This window comes from Callithrix jacchus, chromosome 20 (assembly GCF_049354715.1).
Source record: "Callithrix jacchus isolate 240 chromosome 20, calJac240_pri, whole genome shotgun sequence".
Classification (NCBI taxonomy): Eukaryota; Metazoa; Chordata; class Mammalia; order Primates; family Cebidae; genus Callithrix; species Callithrix jacchus.
This window is the reverse complement of record NC_133521.1, coordinates 42,102,003-42,118,866: the sequence shown is the minus strand read 5'-3', so window position 1 is coordinate 42,118,866 and position 16,864 is coordinate 42,102,003. Positions and strand designations below refer to the sequence as shown.

Here is a 16,864-nt window from a genome sequence, read left to right as displayed (position 1 = left end):
GGTCATGGATCCCATGACGCTGCTTTGAGAGGCTCTTGGTGTTTGAGGTTGGGGGCACTGCCACAGTGATGAACCCCAAGATTGAGCTCTCCCTGGGGGACTCCTTGAGATCCCCTCTATCTCCACAGTAGCAGGTCCCAGGGAGAAACTGGTGACCCCAGGCCTTTTTGCAACTAAAACTACCGAAAGGGCAGCTTACATGATGGCTGAGAAGTCATCGTCCACCAGGATCATGTTGGCCGCCTCTTTGCTGACGTCCGTCCCTGTCTGCCCCATGGCGATCCCGATGTCTGCAGACTTCAGGGCCACTGCATCATTCACGCCATCCCCAGTCATGGCCACGATCGCCCCTGACTCCTGCAGAGCCTTTGGACAGAACAGCCATGAAGGCCTGCAGCCCGAGGACCCCTCCTGGCTCCTCCCTTCCCTCCCAGTGCTCTGCCAAGCACAGCACGTGGCCAGATGCAGAGACCTCTGTCTGGAAGGCACCAGAGTCTGAATTCCAGCTTCACCCACATTAGCTGTAGGAACTGGGCGAGCCCTTGACCCTCTCAACCTCAGTTTCCCCATCTGCAAAGTGGGAGCAACCGTTCCTTCTTCCCAGGGCTGTTGTGAGGCCCAAAGTAAGATGACGGATGTGACGGTGCCCAGCACAGTCAGCAAGGGCTCATAAAGGCTATCTATCATCACCAGTGATAACTAGTAATACAAGGTGCAGCCCTAAAACCATGAGGGACCCGGTAAGTACTACTGCTTTCTTTGAGGAGTAACTCACATAGGGATTTACTCTGCAGAACTAAAAAGAACATGAAAGAAAGTCCATCTGCTGAAAGAGCTCCAGGCAAACATTCAGAGTGCGCGCAGGCGAGAAACGCACTTTCCGCCTCTCAGTTTTTGGATGCAGGGTCACAAAATCACAGCAGCTCTTCACGGGACACCTGCTGTGTGCCTGGCTTTGTTCAGCACTCTCACCAGCCCTGCAAATTAGCTGACGGCATTCATAGTCCCCCCATTTTGCAGAGGAGGAAACTGAGGCACAGAGCGAGGCAGGTGCATCACCTGAGGTCAGGAGTTGGAGACCAGCCTGGCAAACATGGCGAAACGCTGTCTCTACTACAAACACAAATTAGCCAGGTGTGCTGGTGCACACCGTAATCCCACCTACTTGGGAGGCTGAGGCAGCAGAATTGCTTGACCCTGGAAGGCAGAGGTTGAAATGAGCCGAGATTGTGCCACTCACTCCAGCCTGGGTGACAGTGAGACTCTGTACCGCCCTCCACCAAAAGAAAAAAAAAAAAAGCATCTGCTGTAGTTTTTCCCTGTGCATTCTCCAGTTACGGCTCTGTTTTCAGCCTCTGTGGCAAGGGTCCCCCAGTTCTCCCCTCCTCCTTAAAAGGACCCCCAGGCTCACTGGAGCTCGTGTCCACCCTGCTAGAGACGACACTTCCCGACATCCTCTGCAGCTAAACCTGGGCCTGTGACTGCGTTCTGGCCAAGGGGCTGTGAGCACAAGTGATGCTGGCAACTTCAGGGCCCCGTCCTCTCCAAGGGGGCTGCCCACCTGCTCCTGCTCCTCCTCCTCCCCCTCCCTCCCCAGGCTGTGAAAACGTAACCCCTGGGGCAGCTGCCCTGGACCTAGAGAAGGAAGCCACGCTTGAGCCCTGTGCTACCACCCGACAGACACGTGAGCTCCTCCAGCCACAGTATCTCTGGCCCGGCCCCAGTGGCACAGCCTGTGCCCGCCTTGCCCCGCAAACCTTGATGATTTTGAGCTTGTGCTTTGGGCTGGTCCTGAAGAACACGGACACCTGGACATGGATACAGGGAAGGTGAAGAATCAGATTTCAGAGCTGTGACCCAGCCCCACTGCCAGCCGCGCCTCCGGAGACCCACCTTCCCCACGCGGTCGGCCAGCTCGCCCTTCTCTACGCCGTCCACCTCCTCCCCGGACATGGCTTGCAGCTTCCTGTTGCAGAGGCCAATGTTTCTTCCTGCAGGAGAACCTGCTCTGAGGGCCGGCTCCAAGGTCCCCTTCCCCCCCGCTCCCAGCCGTACCTTAGCCATGGACAACACCAAGAATAAACCCACGCTGGAGATGGTGTCCTGGGCACCCCCTGTGCCGTGTGGCCTCAGTGCTTTCCACAGGACTAACTGACACCAAACACCTCATTATCCCCACTTTAAAGATGAGGAAAGAAAGGAGTGACCTATCCGAGGACACACAGCTGATAAGGAGTAACTCTGGAAGCCCACACGGCTTTCATTCCAAGGCCCATGGACCTTTTCATAGCACCAGGCAGGGGGAGGGGGAAAGGAGGGAGGGAGGAGGAGGAAGAGATTCATGGGCCTGGCTTTGTTTAATCCTCTCCCCAACCCTGTGAATTAGCTGTACCCCTATTTTACAGAGGAGGAAACTGAGGCACAGTTGAATAACAGGAATAATGCCAAGGAACGCCCAGCACTTGGGAAGGCCAAGGCGGGCAGATCACCTGAGGTCAGGAGTTTGAGACCAGCCTGGTCAACATAGCAAAACCCTGTCTCTACTAAAAATACAAAATTAGCCAGGTGTGGTGGTACACGCTGTAATCCCAGCTACTTGGGAGGCTGAGGCAGGAGAATCCCTTGAACCTGGGAGGCAGACGTTGAAGTAAGCCGAGATTGTGCCACTGCACTCCAGCCTGGGTGACAGCGTGAGACTCAGTACTGCTCCCCACCAAAAAAAGACAAAAGATAGCATCTGTTGTAGGTTTCCTCTAACCTACAACAGTTAAGGGAGGAGGAGAAAGGAGGAAAAAGAAAGGAGGAGGAAGAAAAAGGGAGGAGGAGAGAGGATGAGGACGGGGGAGAAGGCTGCCAGCCCTCTACTGATGAAGAGACTGAGGGTCAGAGTGGTTCAACGGTTTGCCAAGGGTACAGCAGACTCAAACTACATGGGCATGAGGCTGCTTGTGAAGATAGTGGATGAAAAGCCCCTGACACATCATAGGCCTTCAGTATCCATGAGAACGTTTCCCCTTTTGCAGAACCTGCCAACATTTCAGAAACTGGAACACCTCAGAGGATGGAAAGCTGACCCATGAATCTCAGCATCTTTTCTAAGCCTATAGGGCTCGACATGAGCACTCCTGACCGAGTTAGCTGAGGCTTTCCTATGGCAGCAGCCCCCCATAGTAAAGGATGGATGGGTCCTTTCATCCTCAACCCCCACCCTGTTCAGTTACCTATGGCCAAGGCCGTCTCCAGAGCATCTCCTGTTACCATCTTCACGGACACGCCTGACTCGGAGAGAACCTGAACTGCTTCCTTCACGCCAGCCCTCGGGGGATCGATGATGCCCACGAGACCCAGGAATGTCAGCTGTCCCAGCTCGGGCCCAGAAGCCAGGGCCAGCACTGCAGAGAGGGGGAGAGAAAAGAGGGTTCACTGGGGACTTAGGGGCCATTTTTTTTTTGTTTTGTTTTTTTCTTGAGAGGGAGTTTCGTTCTTGTTGCCCAGGCTGGAGTGCAGTGGCACCATCTCAGCTCACTGCCCAGGTTCAAATGATTCTACTGCCTCAGCCTCCTGAGTAGCCAGGATTACAGGTGCTCACCACCACGCCCAGCTAATTTTCATATTTTTAGTAGAGACAGGGTTTCACCATGTTGGTCAGGCTGCTCTCAAACTCCTGACCTCAGGTGATCTTCCCACCTCAGCCTCCCAAAGTGCTGGGATTACTGGTGTGAGCCACCGCACCCAGTTGTTAGTTCCCAGCCAGCCCCCACCATGGCCCAGATCCTCCTCGGTCTGCAGGGGGCTCAGGCAGCAAGTTCCTAGACTGCAAAGGGAGGGCAGAGATGCTGCCAGTGGCTCTCAGGCCTGTGAAGATGCACACCAGAGAGGGAAGCCAGAAACAGCCACGTAGCAGAAAGCATCACTGCTGTCCACGTGATACAGTTTGGCTGTATCCCCACCAAATCTCATCTTGAATTGTGGCTCCTGTAATTCCCATGTGTTGTGGGAGGGACCTGGTGGGAGGTTAGTGAATCATACCGGTGGTTTCCCCGTACTGTTCTGTGGTAGTGAATAAGTCTCATGAGAGCTGATAATTTCATGAGAGGTTTCCTCTTTTTCTTGGCTCTCATTCCCTCTTGCTAGCCACCAGGTAAGATGTGCCTTTCACCTTGTGCCATGACTGTGAGGCCTCCCCAGCCACGTGGAACTGTGAGTCCATTAAATTTCTTTTTCTTTATAAATTACCTAGTCTCAGGTCTGTCTTTATCAGTAGGATGAAAATGGACTAATATGTACTCATGGCATAGGACCCACGCCCCTTCCCAACAAAAGTGGCCACAGAAACCTGTGAGCTGGCCCAGAATGGATGTGGGTGGGGGGTAGGATGGGATGTTTCAACAGTTCTTGCCCTCATTTGTTCTGTGCTAACTCATCTTGTCACTTCCAGCAGATGTGAGGTGTCACTACAGAGGTTGAGAAAAATTGACAGGAGAGCAGCCCAGCTCAGGAGACTCTTAATGTGAGCTTGCCCTGGGCCTTGACGGTTTTGGTGGCAGGGAAGCCAGGCCCAGCTCATGAGAGCCAGGTGATCTGAGAGTGGGTGGTGTAAGAACATGCTTTTCACTTCACTGACACCAAAGATGGGGCTGGCATCCCTCCCACACAGTCATGAAATTGCACCAATGACACTGGTGCCTTTTCTCCCCTTTCCCAGGGGTCCCCTCCCCTCCCTGAACCTGGGCTTTGCCAACCCAGGAGCATCCCCTGCCTCCAGGGACCACCTGCAAGCGCCCTACCCCTAGAGGGTCCTCACTCCTGCCTCCGTGCTCTCCTTACCCTGACTCTCCTTCCCGCTCCATGGGGTTTGTCATCTTCCACTGAGTGCACGTGGGGTGGGTGGGGGGGTCCCAAAGCCACTCAAGGGGATTTAGCAGGTTGGGGGCTTCTCTGAGTCACTCGGGCACTGCCCTGGGCCTACCAGGCAGCAGGCCTTCCGGCTACATGCATCCCTTCTATTCCCAGAGCAGACATGGGTTGGAAAAACGCACAGGCCTTCTCTAAGGGCAGTCCCTGGGTTGTAGCTTTCCCAGCCACAGGTGGGAGACAAGTCCGTTTGTAAACACAAAAGGACTGGCGTGTGGACTGCGGAGACAGTAGAGGGTCTTGCTGCCCCTCCGCCACTGACTAGTTCTCATTACACTCTCCCCCGAGGCCTGCAGCGAGCCCCTGGAACGTGTCACTATGCTCTGCAGCAGACATCCAGGCTTAGGCACTGGCTGCGCTAGGGCTGTGTCACCTGGGCCAGCTCCTCTGCCCAGTGGGGATTCAGGGTGTGGCCTCACACAGGCATCTAACATGGTGCCCAGCACACAGGTGGCCTCACACAGGCATCTAACATGGTGCCAAGCACACAGGTGGGGCCCAAGAGCCAGGAGCAGATTTAGAGGCCAGTGCCATGAGGGATGTTTACTTATGAGCATGTCCACTTGAAGTGAGTTGTTCCATCGTCAGCAGAGGCACTGATGTGACCAGAACAGGGAGCTTCCCAGTGGCTTGGTCACATCAGCCAGGATGGAAGCAGCTGCTGCCCCTGTGCCAGATTGTCTCCCAATGCCTCCACTGTGCGGGAGGGATGCCAGCCCCGTCTCTGGTGTCAGTGAGATGAAAAGGACGTTCTTAAACCACTCCCTCAGATCACCCGGCTCGCAGGAGCTGGGCCTGGCTTCTCTACCACTGAAAGAGTCGACGCCCTGGGCAAGCTAAGACCAGATTCACTGTCTCTTCCAATCTTCACATCAATGAAGTCACTGCTCTTGTGCCTGCCTTTGCATATGGGGAAACTGAGGTACAGCATTTACCTATGGACCTATTGTAGACCCAGCGCTACACAAACTATTTAGGTGACACAAATGTGCAAAGCACCCCTGATTTGGGGAACATTCTCCTCACTCAGGAAGAGGGCACTCTCTGGGCACTGGCTTCACTGTGCTCCAGGAAGCCACAGGGTCTCACCCCGTACACCTGGGAGCAAGCTTGCCAACGACCTACGAACATAAGGCTCTGGAGCCAACAAGGCCAGCACAATGCTTCTCACTTCCCCCAAGGGAATCACAGTGCTCAGGAGCCCTTCTAAACGCTTCCTCTGAAACTGGCCAGGGTGACAAATGACACCAAGGGAAAGGTGAGTTTCAGTGTTCAGCCCATCACTGGCTCTGGTGCGAAAAATTGAAAATGGCCAAGGGAAGAATTGTATTCCTTGATTGAAAAGAGCTTCAGGTTTTCCTGACAAGAGGCAATGAGCAAAAAGACCTACTGGGAAATCAATGTTTGGGGTGCAGCCCATTCACCTGCCTTAGGAAACTCAGCAAGGGGGTCCCCCCCTTCTCTGGATTAACAGGGGTCAATAACGAGCTGAGGTAAGGTGGGGGCCTCTCCGCCTTTCATCTGACCATCAGGTTCCAAGTAGGTGTCATTGCTGTCAGCATGCTGCCTGAGTCCTTGGGACAGGTGACCTTCTTGACAGGGAACCCTACTTGAATGCACTTAAAAGTCAACACTGGCTGGGCACGGTGGCGCACGCCTGTAATCCCAGCATTTTGGGAGGCCCAGGCGGGCAGATCACGAGTTCAAGAGATCGAGACCATCCTGAACAACATGGTAAAACCTCATCTCTAGTAAAAATACAAAAAAAAATCAGCCGGGCATGGTGGCAGGTGCCTGTAGTCTCGGCTTCTCAGGAGGCTGAGGCAGGAGAATTGCCTGAACCTGGGAGGCTGCACTCCAGCCTGGCAACAGAGTGAGAGTCTGCCTCAAAAAAAAAAAAAAAAAATCAACGTTACATGCAAACTGCACTGACCCCGCAGACCGAGCGACCCCATCCTCTTCTCTTCCTGCAGGCAGAATGACCTCTGCTGGGGCGTCAGCGGCAGGGGGATGCCTCCATTGTTGTACGTTGTGCAGTAGCGAATCACCTCCTCCAAGGCCCCCTTCATGAAGTAAATGTCTTCCTGATCCTTAGAAAAGACAAAGGGAAGAAACCCACTATCACTGAATGCCTCGGTCCATAGTGACCATCACCCACTCTGTGCGAGGTGATACAGACACGCATGGGGACGTTTGCGGCGGAGTCATTTACAGTGGGCTGGTGCTGTTCACACAGGCCGGACGGGTTCCCTAAGTTCCGGAATCCCTCCCGGGACTGTTGGTCCATCTTCAACCCGTACCGCCCTCACTCTTCTTTCAGTTCCCTTATTACTGTCGCTCAGAGTACCCTGTATGTTTCCGTAACGGGAGGCTTCGTCCCAGCTTGGGCTGTTCCTCTGGGTGTGTGATTCCTTGTGAATATTTTGGTTAGACTGCTGCTTCCCTAGGGCAGCGCCAAGTCTGTTTCGTACCCACCCCCAGCGTGTGGCTTGTAATTATGCACCCACGTGAGTAGCTGATCATTTCTCCCATGATTTTGTTCAGCTCTGCCATAAAATATGTGTAGACTCTAAGCTCCATGTGGGCAGGCCCTGGGTCAGAGAGAGTCACACGGTATCCCCAGCCTCACTACTGGACCTACCTGGCTCAAGTGGGTGTAGTGTTAATATAACCCTGTTATAAGTTAATATAATATTAATTATAATGTATTAGTTAATATATTAATGTTCTAAATTTAATATATTTTATAATAATGTATAATTACTATTAAAATATATAATTATAATACAATCAATATTGGATAATATAAATATTGTTAAAATTAATGTAACTAATATTAAAATATAATTAACATTATAACACATAGTATATTATAACTAATATTATAATATTGTTAATACAACAAGCATGTAATTATAATTAATATTATAATATTGTTAATATAACAAGCTTATATTAACCAACACAGAAAGGCACCTAAAACATAAGAGAAAATCTTAGGAGAAAAAAGCAGATTACAAACACTATAAACAGTGACTTTTAGAAACTACCATCCAGATGTTGCCATGCACATATTTAGAACCTGCAATGCTCCATTCCAGACTTAAAACAGAGTTACCTCTGGGTGGATGGTTGCGGGGAGGGAGGAAAGAAGGGTGGAATGAAAAAAAGCTTTCATTTTTAAGTCTTTTTTTTTTTTTTTTTTTTTTTAGACAGAGTTTTGCTCTTGTTATACCCAGGCTGGAGTGCAATGGCGCGATCTCGGCTCACCGCAACCTCCGCCTCCTGGGTTCAGGCAATTCTCCTGCCTCAGCCTCCTGAGTAGCTGGGATTACAGGCACACGCCACCATGCCCAGCTAATTTTTTGTATTTTTAGTAGAGACGGGGTTTCACCATGTTGACCAGGATGGTCTCGGTCTCTTGACCTCGTGATCCACCCGCCTCGACCTCCCAAAGTGCTGGGGTTACAGGCTTGAGCCACTGCACCCGGCCTAAGTCATATTTCTATAGTTTTTCAATGAGAATGTATTACCACTGCCTTGCAGGGAAAAAGATTCAAAGGTCTAAAAGTTTTCCAAAAATCTGTAATCCCTTCTAAGCCCTGAAATGTCCATGTGCCCACCCACCCCAGCAAGGCCCTGGCATGAGCTGGCCAAGCCACCCACAGCCCTGAGCAGGAGCTGAGAAATGTGCATGGGCAGACATGGTGGATTCTAGAAAGAATGGAGGAAAGAGGAGGGATGGCGAAAAAGGCAGAAGGCAATGAAAACCTTAAAAAACAGCTTTTAGAGAAAATTTGAAAAATCAGCTGTAATGTCCACCCGGGGTGGCCATAGCTTGGTATGTGTTCCTGTAGTCAGGGACAACATGTGTGCACACAGCGGGATGTACCACCCAGACACGCCTTCGGTACTGAACCGTCTGCTCCCTAATAAGACAGGGAGAGGAGCTAACAGGCATGAAAACTTGGCCGGTGCCGTGGGAGGCCGAGGCAGGAGGATCACGAGGTCAGGAGATCGAGACCATCCTGGCTAACATGGTGAAACCCCGTCTCTACTAAAAATACAAAAAATTAGCCGGGCGTGTTGGCGCACACGTGTAATCCCAGTTACTCGGGAGGCTGAGGCAGGAGAATCGCTTGAACCTGGGAGGCAGAGGAGGTTCCAGTGAGCTGAGACTGTGGTACTGCACTCCAGCCTGGGCAACAGAGCGAGACTCCATCTTAAAAAAAAATATATAAAAAACTTAGCACAGGGCTGCAAAGTGAGGCCTGGCAAGTTAGCGACTGGGGACGGGGTTAGCAGCAGGGCCTCAGTCATCTGATGGCAGGCTGGTGAATTTCAACACTCGCACCTGCATCAGAATCCTCAGAAAACAACAGTTACCGGGTCCCACCCCTGGACCTTCCAACTCAGGTTCCATGCTAGACCTGAGATTCTGCATTTCTAACAAACCCTCATGTGATACAGACACTGCTGCCCCAGGAACCCTGCTTTGAGAACTGCTGTTTTAAACAAAAAGCCAGAAGCAGACCCAAGAGAACCAAAGGTTTGCCGGTGATAAAGTTTTTCAGTGCATGTGGGACTGCGCAGAAGCAGCCAGGAGCTTTACGATCGTCTTTGAAGTCTGCATTTTGCTTTATTTCTGGGCGGGGCCCGGGCAGAAAGAGAGAAGAGGCTGGAGATGGGAAGTTCTCACCTCGGTCTTCGGACTGCATTTCACTGCCATCCACTTCTGCTCTGAACTGAATGGAATCTCTGTTTTCCTTATATATGAATTTTTAATATCACTTAAATCCATCTAGCATAATAAAATGAGACATTTTTAGTGAGTCATCCAAAGCCAGTCTCTATACGAAGCTCAGTCCATTTAAAGTATTCACTGTTCAAACCACCTCTGGCAGATAATAAATCCAAGCACTGAGCACAAAGGAAAAAAAAGCCGATTCTAGACCGGGCGCGGTAGCTCAAGCCTGTAATCCCAGCGCTTTGGGAGGCCGAGGCAGGTGGATCACAAGGTCAAGAGATCGAGACCATCCTGGTCAAGATGGTGAAACCCCGTCTCTACTAAAAATACAAAAAATTAGCTGGGCATGGTGGCGCGTGCCTGTAGTCCCAGCTACTCAGGAGGCTGAGGCAGGAGAATTGCCCGAACCCAGGAGGCGGAGGTTGCGGTGAGCCGAGATCGTGCCATTGCACTCCAGCCTGGGTAACAAGAGCGAAACTCCGTCTCAAAAAAAAAAAAAAAAAAAGGAAAAAAGGCTGATTCTCTTGGAATGTCCCACTTGAAAAAATATATATATCTCTTCTCTTGGCTGAAGGGCAGACCCGATGGTCTTTGCCACTGAACTGCTTTTATCTACAACCTGCTTAGAACCAAAACCCGGCAGCATTTCTGCTGGGAGGAACATTTCAGACTTGAAGGTGTAGCAATTTCCCAAAAGGAAACGCCCGAGTCAGCAAGGCAGCCCTGCTGTCCACAGCCTGGTGCTTTGCCAGCCTGCGGTTGCTTTTTTTTCTATTTTGTTCTTGAGATGGAATCTCACTCTGTTGCCAGGTTGGAGTGCAGTGGCGTAATCTTGGCTCACTGCAGCCTCCACCTCCTGGTTTCAAGTGATTCTCAAGCGCACACCACCATGTCCAGCCAACTTTTGTATTTTTAGTGGAGACAAGGTTTCACCATATTGGCCAGGATGGTCTCGATCTCTAGACCTTGTGATCCACCCGCCTCGGCCTCCCAGAGTGCTGGGACTACAGGCGTGAGCCACCGCACTCGGCCTGCCATCTGTTGCTCTTTGACGGCTTTTGGATCAGTAATGTGACAATTCAGAGTCTCAGTTTCCCCAAGTGTAAGCCAGTCATGACCCATGGATCCCACTGCCCCACAGGAGGTGAAAGCGGATTGCCTCGGGGGCACAAAAACTCCTTGTACGTAGAAAGTGCACATATGCGCACAACACGCAGTGTGTCTGCAGTATGAAATTCCAGGGGGTGGGAGTGGGTGATTAGGGAAAAAATACCTACAACTACTCCTTAGTGCAGTTGAATTGTACCCCACAAAAAAATATGTCCAAGTCCTAACCCCGGAACCTCTGAATGTGACCTGATTTGGAAGTAGGGCCTTTGCAGATGTCATTAAGTTAATCTGAGGCCATTAGTGTCTGCCCTAAGCTAATACAGCCACATCTAAGAGGAGGAAGGCTGGGCGTGTGGGCTCACGCCTGTAATCCCAGCACTTTGGGAGGCCGAGGCAGGTGGATCACGAGATCAGGAGATCGAGACCATTCTGGCTAACACGGTGAAACCCCGTCTCTAGTCAAACTACACAAAATTAGCCAGGCGTGGTGGCACACGCCTGTAGTACCAGCTACTTGGGGGGCTGAGGCAGGAGGATCACTTGAATCTGGGAGGCAGAGGTTGCAATGAGCTGAGATCACGCCATTGTACTCTAGCCTGGGCGACAGAGCAAGACTGTTTCAAAAACATAAAGAGGAGGAAAACGCTGCGTGGAGCCGTGGTGGGGAGCACCTCGTGATGGAGGCAGAGCTTGGTATGAGAAGCCAAGGCAGAGACGCAGCTGCGAGTGAAGGAATGCCTGGGGCCGCCCGTGACACCCAGAAGCTGGGAGACGGAGCCTGGCCCTGCTCACACCTTGATTTCAACTTCTGGCCAACAGAGCTGTGCTTCAATGTGTTTTGGTGACTCTATGTCACCAGCCACTGGTGCTTTATTTCAGCAACCCTGGGACACTATTCCAGGAGCAATCATGGAAGAAAGGTTGGGAACCTCTGGGCTGGCCTCAGTGCCATTTACAACAGGTGAGATACATGAGAACCATGACGTGCCTGCCCCATGCCCATCACACAGGCACAGCTTCCTATGTGCCAGCGAGTGTTTATCTTATATTCTAAAATCTTAAACCAGGCCCCAGGAAAGAGGAAAATGATAGCATATCAAAGAATCTCCCAGCTTCTGGGTTCTGGAACCTCTGTCCTGGCTAGGCTTCGGGGGCGCCTTCCTTTCTGTGAATCAAGGAGCTGCTGAGTGGGGCAGACTCAGCACTATTTTAAGGGGGGAAATGAGCCCCCTTCGCTATGACAGACATTGCAGGGAGAATTCTCTTCTGTGACTGGAAGGAAAATAATATGATGTCATTTCTTTTTTTTTTGAGACAGAGTCTTGCTCTGTCACCCAGGCTGTAGTACAGGGGCATGATCTCGGCTCACTGCAACCTCTGCCTCTCTGGTTCAAGTAATTCTTCTGCCTCAGCCTCCCAAGTAGCTGGGATTACAGGTGCGCGCCACCATGCCCGGCTAATTTTTTAATTTTTAGTAGAGATGGGGTTTCGGCGTGTTAGCAAGACTGGTCTCGAACTCTTGGCCTCAGGTGATCCATCCACTTCAGCCTCCCAAAGTGCTGTGATGACAGGCAAGAGCCACCACGCCCAGCCTTTTTGTTTTTTTTTTTGAGGCAGGATCTCACTCTGTCATCTAGACTGGAGTGTGGTGCTGTGATCACAGCTTACTCTAGCCTCAGACTCCTGGGCTCAGGGGATCCACCTACCTCAGCCTCCCGAGGAGCTAGGACCACAGGCACGCACCATCAGGCCCAGCTAAGTTTTATATTTTTTGTAGAGATGAAGTCTAGCTATGTCGTCCAGTCTGATCTCAAATTCTTGGCCTCAAGTGGTCCTCCCGCCTCAGCCTCTCAAAGTGCTGGGATTTGAGCCACCGCACTCAGCCTGTAACGATCTCCCAATGCTCTTGCACTGGGGAAAAGCGCCTGATCTACCGTCTCAGGGACTTATGAGAGGGCGACCACCCCTTCCCCGCCCAGCACCGGCTCCAGGAAGGCAGCTGAGCGGGAGGTCGAAGTCTGTCGCTGGAGGGCGGGAGAGGTAAGCCGACCACAGAAGGTAGTGAAGCAAGCCTGGGTGCCTGGGTGAGAAGAGGCGTCTACTGGGGTGGACACTGGAGTGAACTTGGAGAGAAAGTCAGAGCTCGCCAGTGAGGACAGACAGAAGCGCTCAAAGACCAGGAGGAAAGAGGAAGGGGGCGAGTGCAGGGGCCAGGCTGGCAGCAGCGAGGGGTCAGTGCTGAGGGATGAGCACCCTGAGTCAGGCTTTTCTCTTCACCTTGATGGAGAGGGGTCTGACCAGACCCGAGCTGGAGACAAGTCACACAGCAGGAAGCATGGGGCGGCCGGGGGAGAGAAGCTTGTGCGGTGTCCAGGGCAGTCCCAGCTCTGGCTGAAGAGGAGGGACCCCGGCCAAGTGGCCATGGAAACAGACGTGGGTGCTGACCAGGGCCACCTTCGCCCTTCCTTCGGTTCCTCCTAACTTCTGCTGAGCCCCTCCTTTCCCATGTCCTTTGTCCTCTCTTCTCCTCCCTTTCCTGTGACCTGCATTCCCAGCCCACATTTTTCTACCTGTCCTTCTGCTAACTTGTCCTCTGAGCGCAGAACGCAGCAGGCCCCCATCAGCCCCCGCGCATCCCCTCCACACTTCGAGTAGCCGTGTGGTATCAACCTGGTGCTGGGCACAGAATGGCCCGGGGCCATTCTGCACAGCCACAGAGCCCAGGGTCTAACGCGGAGCCCTGGAGTCCATCAAATGCATTCCCAGGATCCAGGCCACCCCCTCAGCCCAATGGTGCCTCGGTGAGCACAGGATTGTGTTGGGTGCACAGGGAGTCTTGTTCCACTATCTGTAGCCCCAACACCTACACAGGGCCTGAACCATAGGGGAGCTCACAGGATTCTTTTAGAATCACTGATGGAGGAATTGGAGACCTGCAGAACTTCCTGAAGTCCCATGGAATCTGAGCTCATCTCCTCCACCATTAGTAGATGGTCCAAGGCCAGCCTGGGCCATTTTCTTCCATGATTACCTAATGTCCCAGGAACTGTCAGCTCAGACAGGAGCTGGCTTTTTACCAACAAATCCAGCCCCGAGGGAAAGAATTCCCCGCAGAGACACCCCAGGACCTCCTACCTTCATCGCCAGGGCCATCAGGGCACCCTCGGTGGGCTGCCCCATCACGGTGTTCTTTCTGATGACTGCGTTGTTGGCGACACAGCCCGCCTAAAGGGGGATTGTCCAACATCTGTGGTTAGTACTGGGCTCCTGACAAAGACGCTGCGGGCTTGGCCCATTTTTACAGCGGAGGCTGCAGGGACAAGGCTTGCTCTTTAAAACGACTCAGCGCCCTAGCTCTTTAAAAGAAACACCTATTTCTTGGCTGTGCTGAATGTCAGCTGCCACAAAGATAACATGAGGGAATCCAGCAGGTGATGAGTGGTGATTACAGTGGGGAAGATGGCGTTTCCACCTGGGGTGACAGTGCTCTAGGCAGTGAATTGTACACTGTAACGGTGAACGCATGATAGATGATGTCTCCATTAAAAAATAAATATTTAAAAAATGAAAAAGACACAAGCAAAAAGTGGGACTCCTGGTGCTCTTCCTTTCCAGCTGGCGAGCCTGGCACTCACAGAACTTCTCTGAGCCCATTTCGTTTCTTTTCTTTCTTTTTTTACTGTTTACTTAATAAGTTTTGCACATTTCTGTTTCATTCATTTATCCTTCCATCCATTCATTCATTCGAGACAGAGTCTCACTCTGTCACCCATGCTGGAGTGCACTGGTGCAATCTCAGCTCACTGCAACCTCCACCTCCCTGGTTTAAGGCACTTCTCCTGCCTTAGGCTTCTGAGCAGCTAAGACTACAGCAGTGTGCCATCATGCCTGGCTAATTTTTATATTTTTTAGTAGAGACGGGGTTTCACCCTGTTAGTACGCTGGTCGTGAACTCCTGATGTCAGGTGATCTACCAGCCTTGGCCTCCCAAAGTGCTGGAATTACAGGGGTGAACCACCACACCTGGCCATATTTTTTTTTTTCTTAATCTGCAAAACTGAGAGTGTTTGCCATGATAGTGAAGTGGCCCCTGGAGGCAGGGCCTTCTCAGGCAGTGCTCACTGAACTGCACAGAGGAAGAAGGGTGCCTGCTGCGTGGGGAGGAGAGAGCCTTTGTGAGGGGGCGAGTGCAGCCCGGATTGCAGGACTGATCGCAGCAATAGGGGAAAGTCATCACAGGCTCACTTTCCACCATTCATCGGGCACGTCTCTGCGCAGGGGTCTCCTTAGAGCCTTCCCAGTGGGCAGTGATGAGTACAGGCTTCTAGCTCTTCTCTTTTTTTTAATACTTTTTTTTTTGAGATGGAGTCTTACTCTGTCGCCCAGAACAGAGTTCAGTCGCACGATCTCAGCTCACTGCAACCTCCACCTCCCGGGTTCAAGTGATTCTCCTGCCTCAGCCTCCCAAGCAGCTGGGACTACAGGTGCCTGCCACTGTGCTGGGCTAATTTTTGTATTTTTAGCAGAGACAGGATTTCACCATCTTGGCCAGGCTGGTCTTGAACTCCTGACCTCATGATCCACCCACCTCAGCCTCCCAAAGTGCTGGGATTACAGACATGAGCCACTGCGCCTGGCCTAAATAATTTTTCAAAAAATAATAGAGACAGGGTCTCACTATGTTGCTGCTCTTAAACTCTGGGCCTCAAGGGATTCTCCAGCCTTGGCTTCTTGGGAGGCCACTGCGCCCAGCCTAGCTCTTCTCTGACCTCCAATGCCTCCATCAGTTTTGGGGTCGCTTTTCCAGTGCTGTGACAGGCTAACCCCTGGGTGGTCCCGTCACTGTCGATAGCTGTTTCCCTTTTCAAAGACAAGCCCCGGAAGCCCCGATGCAAATGCCTATTTCCCCCACGGTGCCTTCGACACCTACCTCCACTAATTTTCCCACCGAGACATTGGAAAATTCCTTAATGACTTCCTTGGATGGTAGAAGACACACAGTCCCTTGGCCATCATACCCAACTCCACTGACCTGCAGGGGAGAGGCAGAAGAACGTGTGTCACCAAGAGTCAAAAACATGCTCCCTGGTTGGCCCACCATCTCTGTCCTGGGGATCCATGCCAAGGACATCATTCTAAACAAGTACAGGGCTTTAAGTATGGAGATGTTCCCTGAAAGATTATTTATTAGTCAGATACCTCACTGACGGACAAAGCGGCACACATGAGTAAATTACATCAAGTTTACTCAACGGGATACTCTGCAGCCAAGTCAACTGATGGCTAAGCCAACTAAGACCTAGCACAGAAGAGTGCTTGTGTTCTAAGTGCTTGTGTTCTTAGTGCTTGTGTTCTTAGTGCTTGTGTTCTAAGTGCTTGTGTTCTAAGTGCTTGTGTTCTTAGTGCTTGTGTTCTAAGTGCTTGTGTTCTCAGTGCTTGTCTTCTCAGTGCTTGTCTTCTCAGTGCTTGTCTTCTCAGTGCTTGTGTTCTCAGTGCTTGTGTTCTAAGTGCTTGTGTTCTCAGTGCTTGTGTTCTAAGTGCTTGTGTTCTAAGTGCTTGTGTTCTCAGTGCTTATGTTCTAAGTGCTTGTGTTCTTAGTGCTTGTGTTCTAAGTGCTTGTGTTCTAAGTGCTTGTGTTCTAAGGACAGAGTGTGCAATCTTTGCAGCCGATACCACCTCTGTCATGGCTGTACCGTTGTGGCCCACTGAGGCATGAAAGCAGCCACTGGCAACATGTGCTCGAATGGGTGTGGCAGTACTCCACCAAAACTATTTCCAAACATCAGCCCTGGCCCACGGGCAATCATTTGTTCACCCCTTGCTCTGGCCAGTCTTGTGGAAAAAATATCAGGATAAAAAATTGCACATCCAGGGAGCTTCCAATGCGCCAAGCACACAGAAGACACTGAAAAACATGAGACTTGGGAGGCTGAGGACAGAGGATCACTTGAGCCCAGAAGCTAGAGGCTGCAGTGATCTGCCCACCTTGGTCAAGTCCAGTGGTGCAACCTGGGTGACACAACACCCTGTCTTTAAAAAAAAAAAAAGATCTCAAACTCCTGACCTCAGGTGATCCACCTGCCTCGGCCTCCG

The 16,864-nt window shown here is 51.6% G+C and overlaps 1 protein-coding gene across 4 annotated transcripts in view; it reads right to left on the bottom strand.

The window, feature by feature from the left end:
- The window catches only part of ATP2C2 (ATPase secretory pathway Ca2+ transporting 2), a 93,934-nt gene that overhangs the window by 7,268 nt on the left and 69,802 nt on the right, over positions 1–16,864 (bottom strand). For all 4 annotated transcript variants that reach the window (XM_002761223.6, XM_008986310.5, XM_035281640.3 and 1 more), the window contains 8 exons: positions 15,702–15,803; positions 13,907–13,996; positions 9,614–9,715; positions 6,848–7,004; positions 3,222–3,392; positions 1,894–1,991; positions 1,758–1,808; positions 200–366 (listed from right to left, as the gene is read on the bottom strand). In XM_002761223.6, coding sequence (XP_002761269.4) covers positions 200–366; positions 1,758–1,808; positions 1,894–1,991; positions 3,222–3,392; positions 6,848–7,004; positions 9,614–9,715; positions 13,907–13,996; positions 15,702–15,803 — 938 coding nt within the window. The remainder of the gene's footprint in view (positions 1–199; positions 367–1,757; positions 1,809–1,893; positions 1,992–3,221; positions 3,393–6,847; positions 7,005–9,613; positions 9,716–13,906; positions 13,997–15,701; positions 15,804–16,864) is intronic.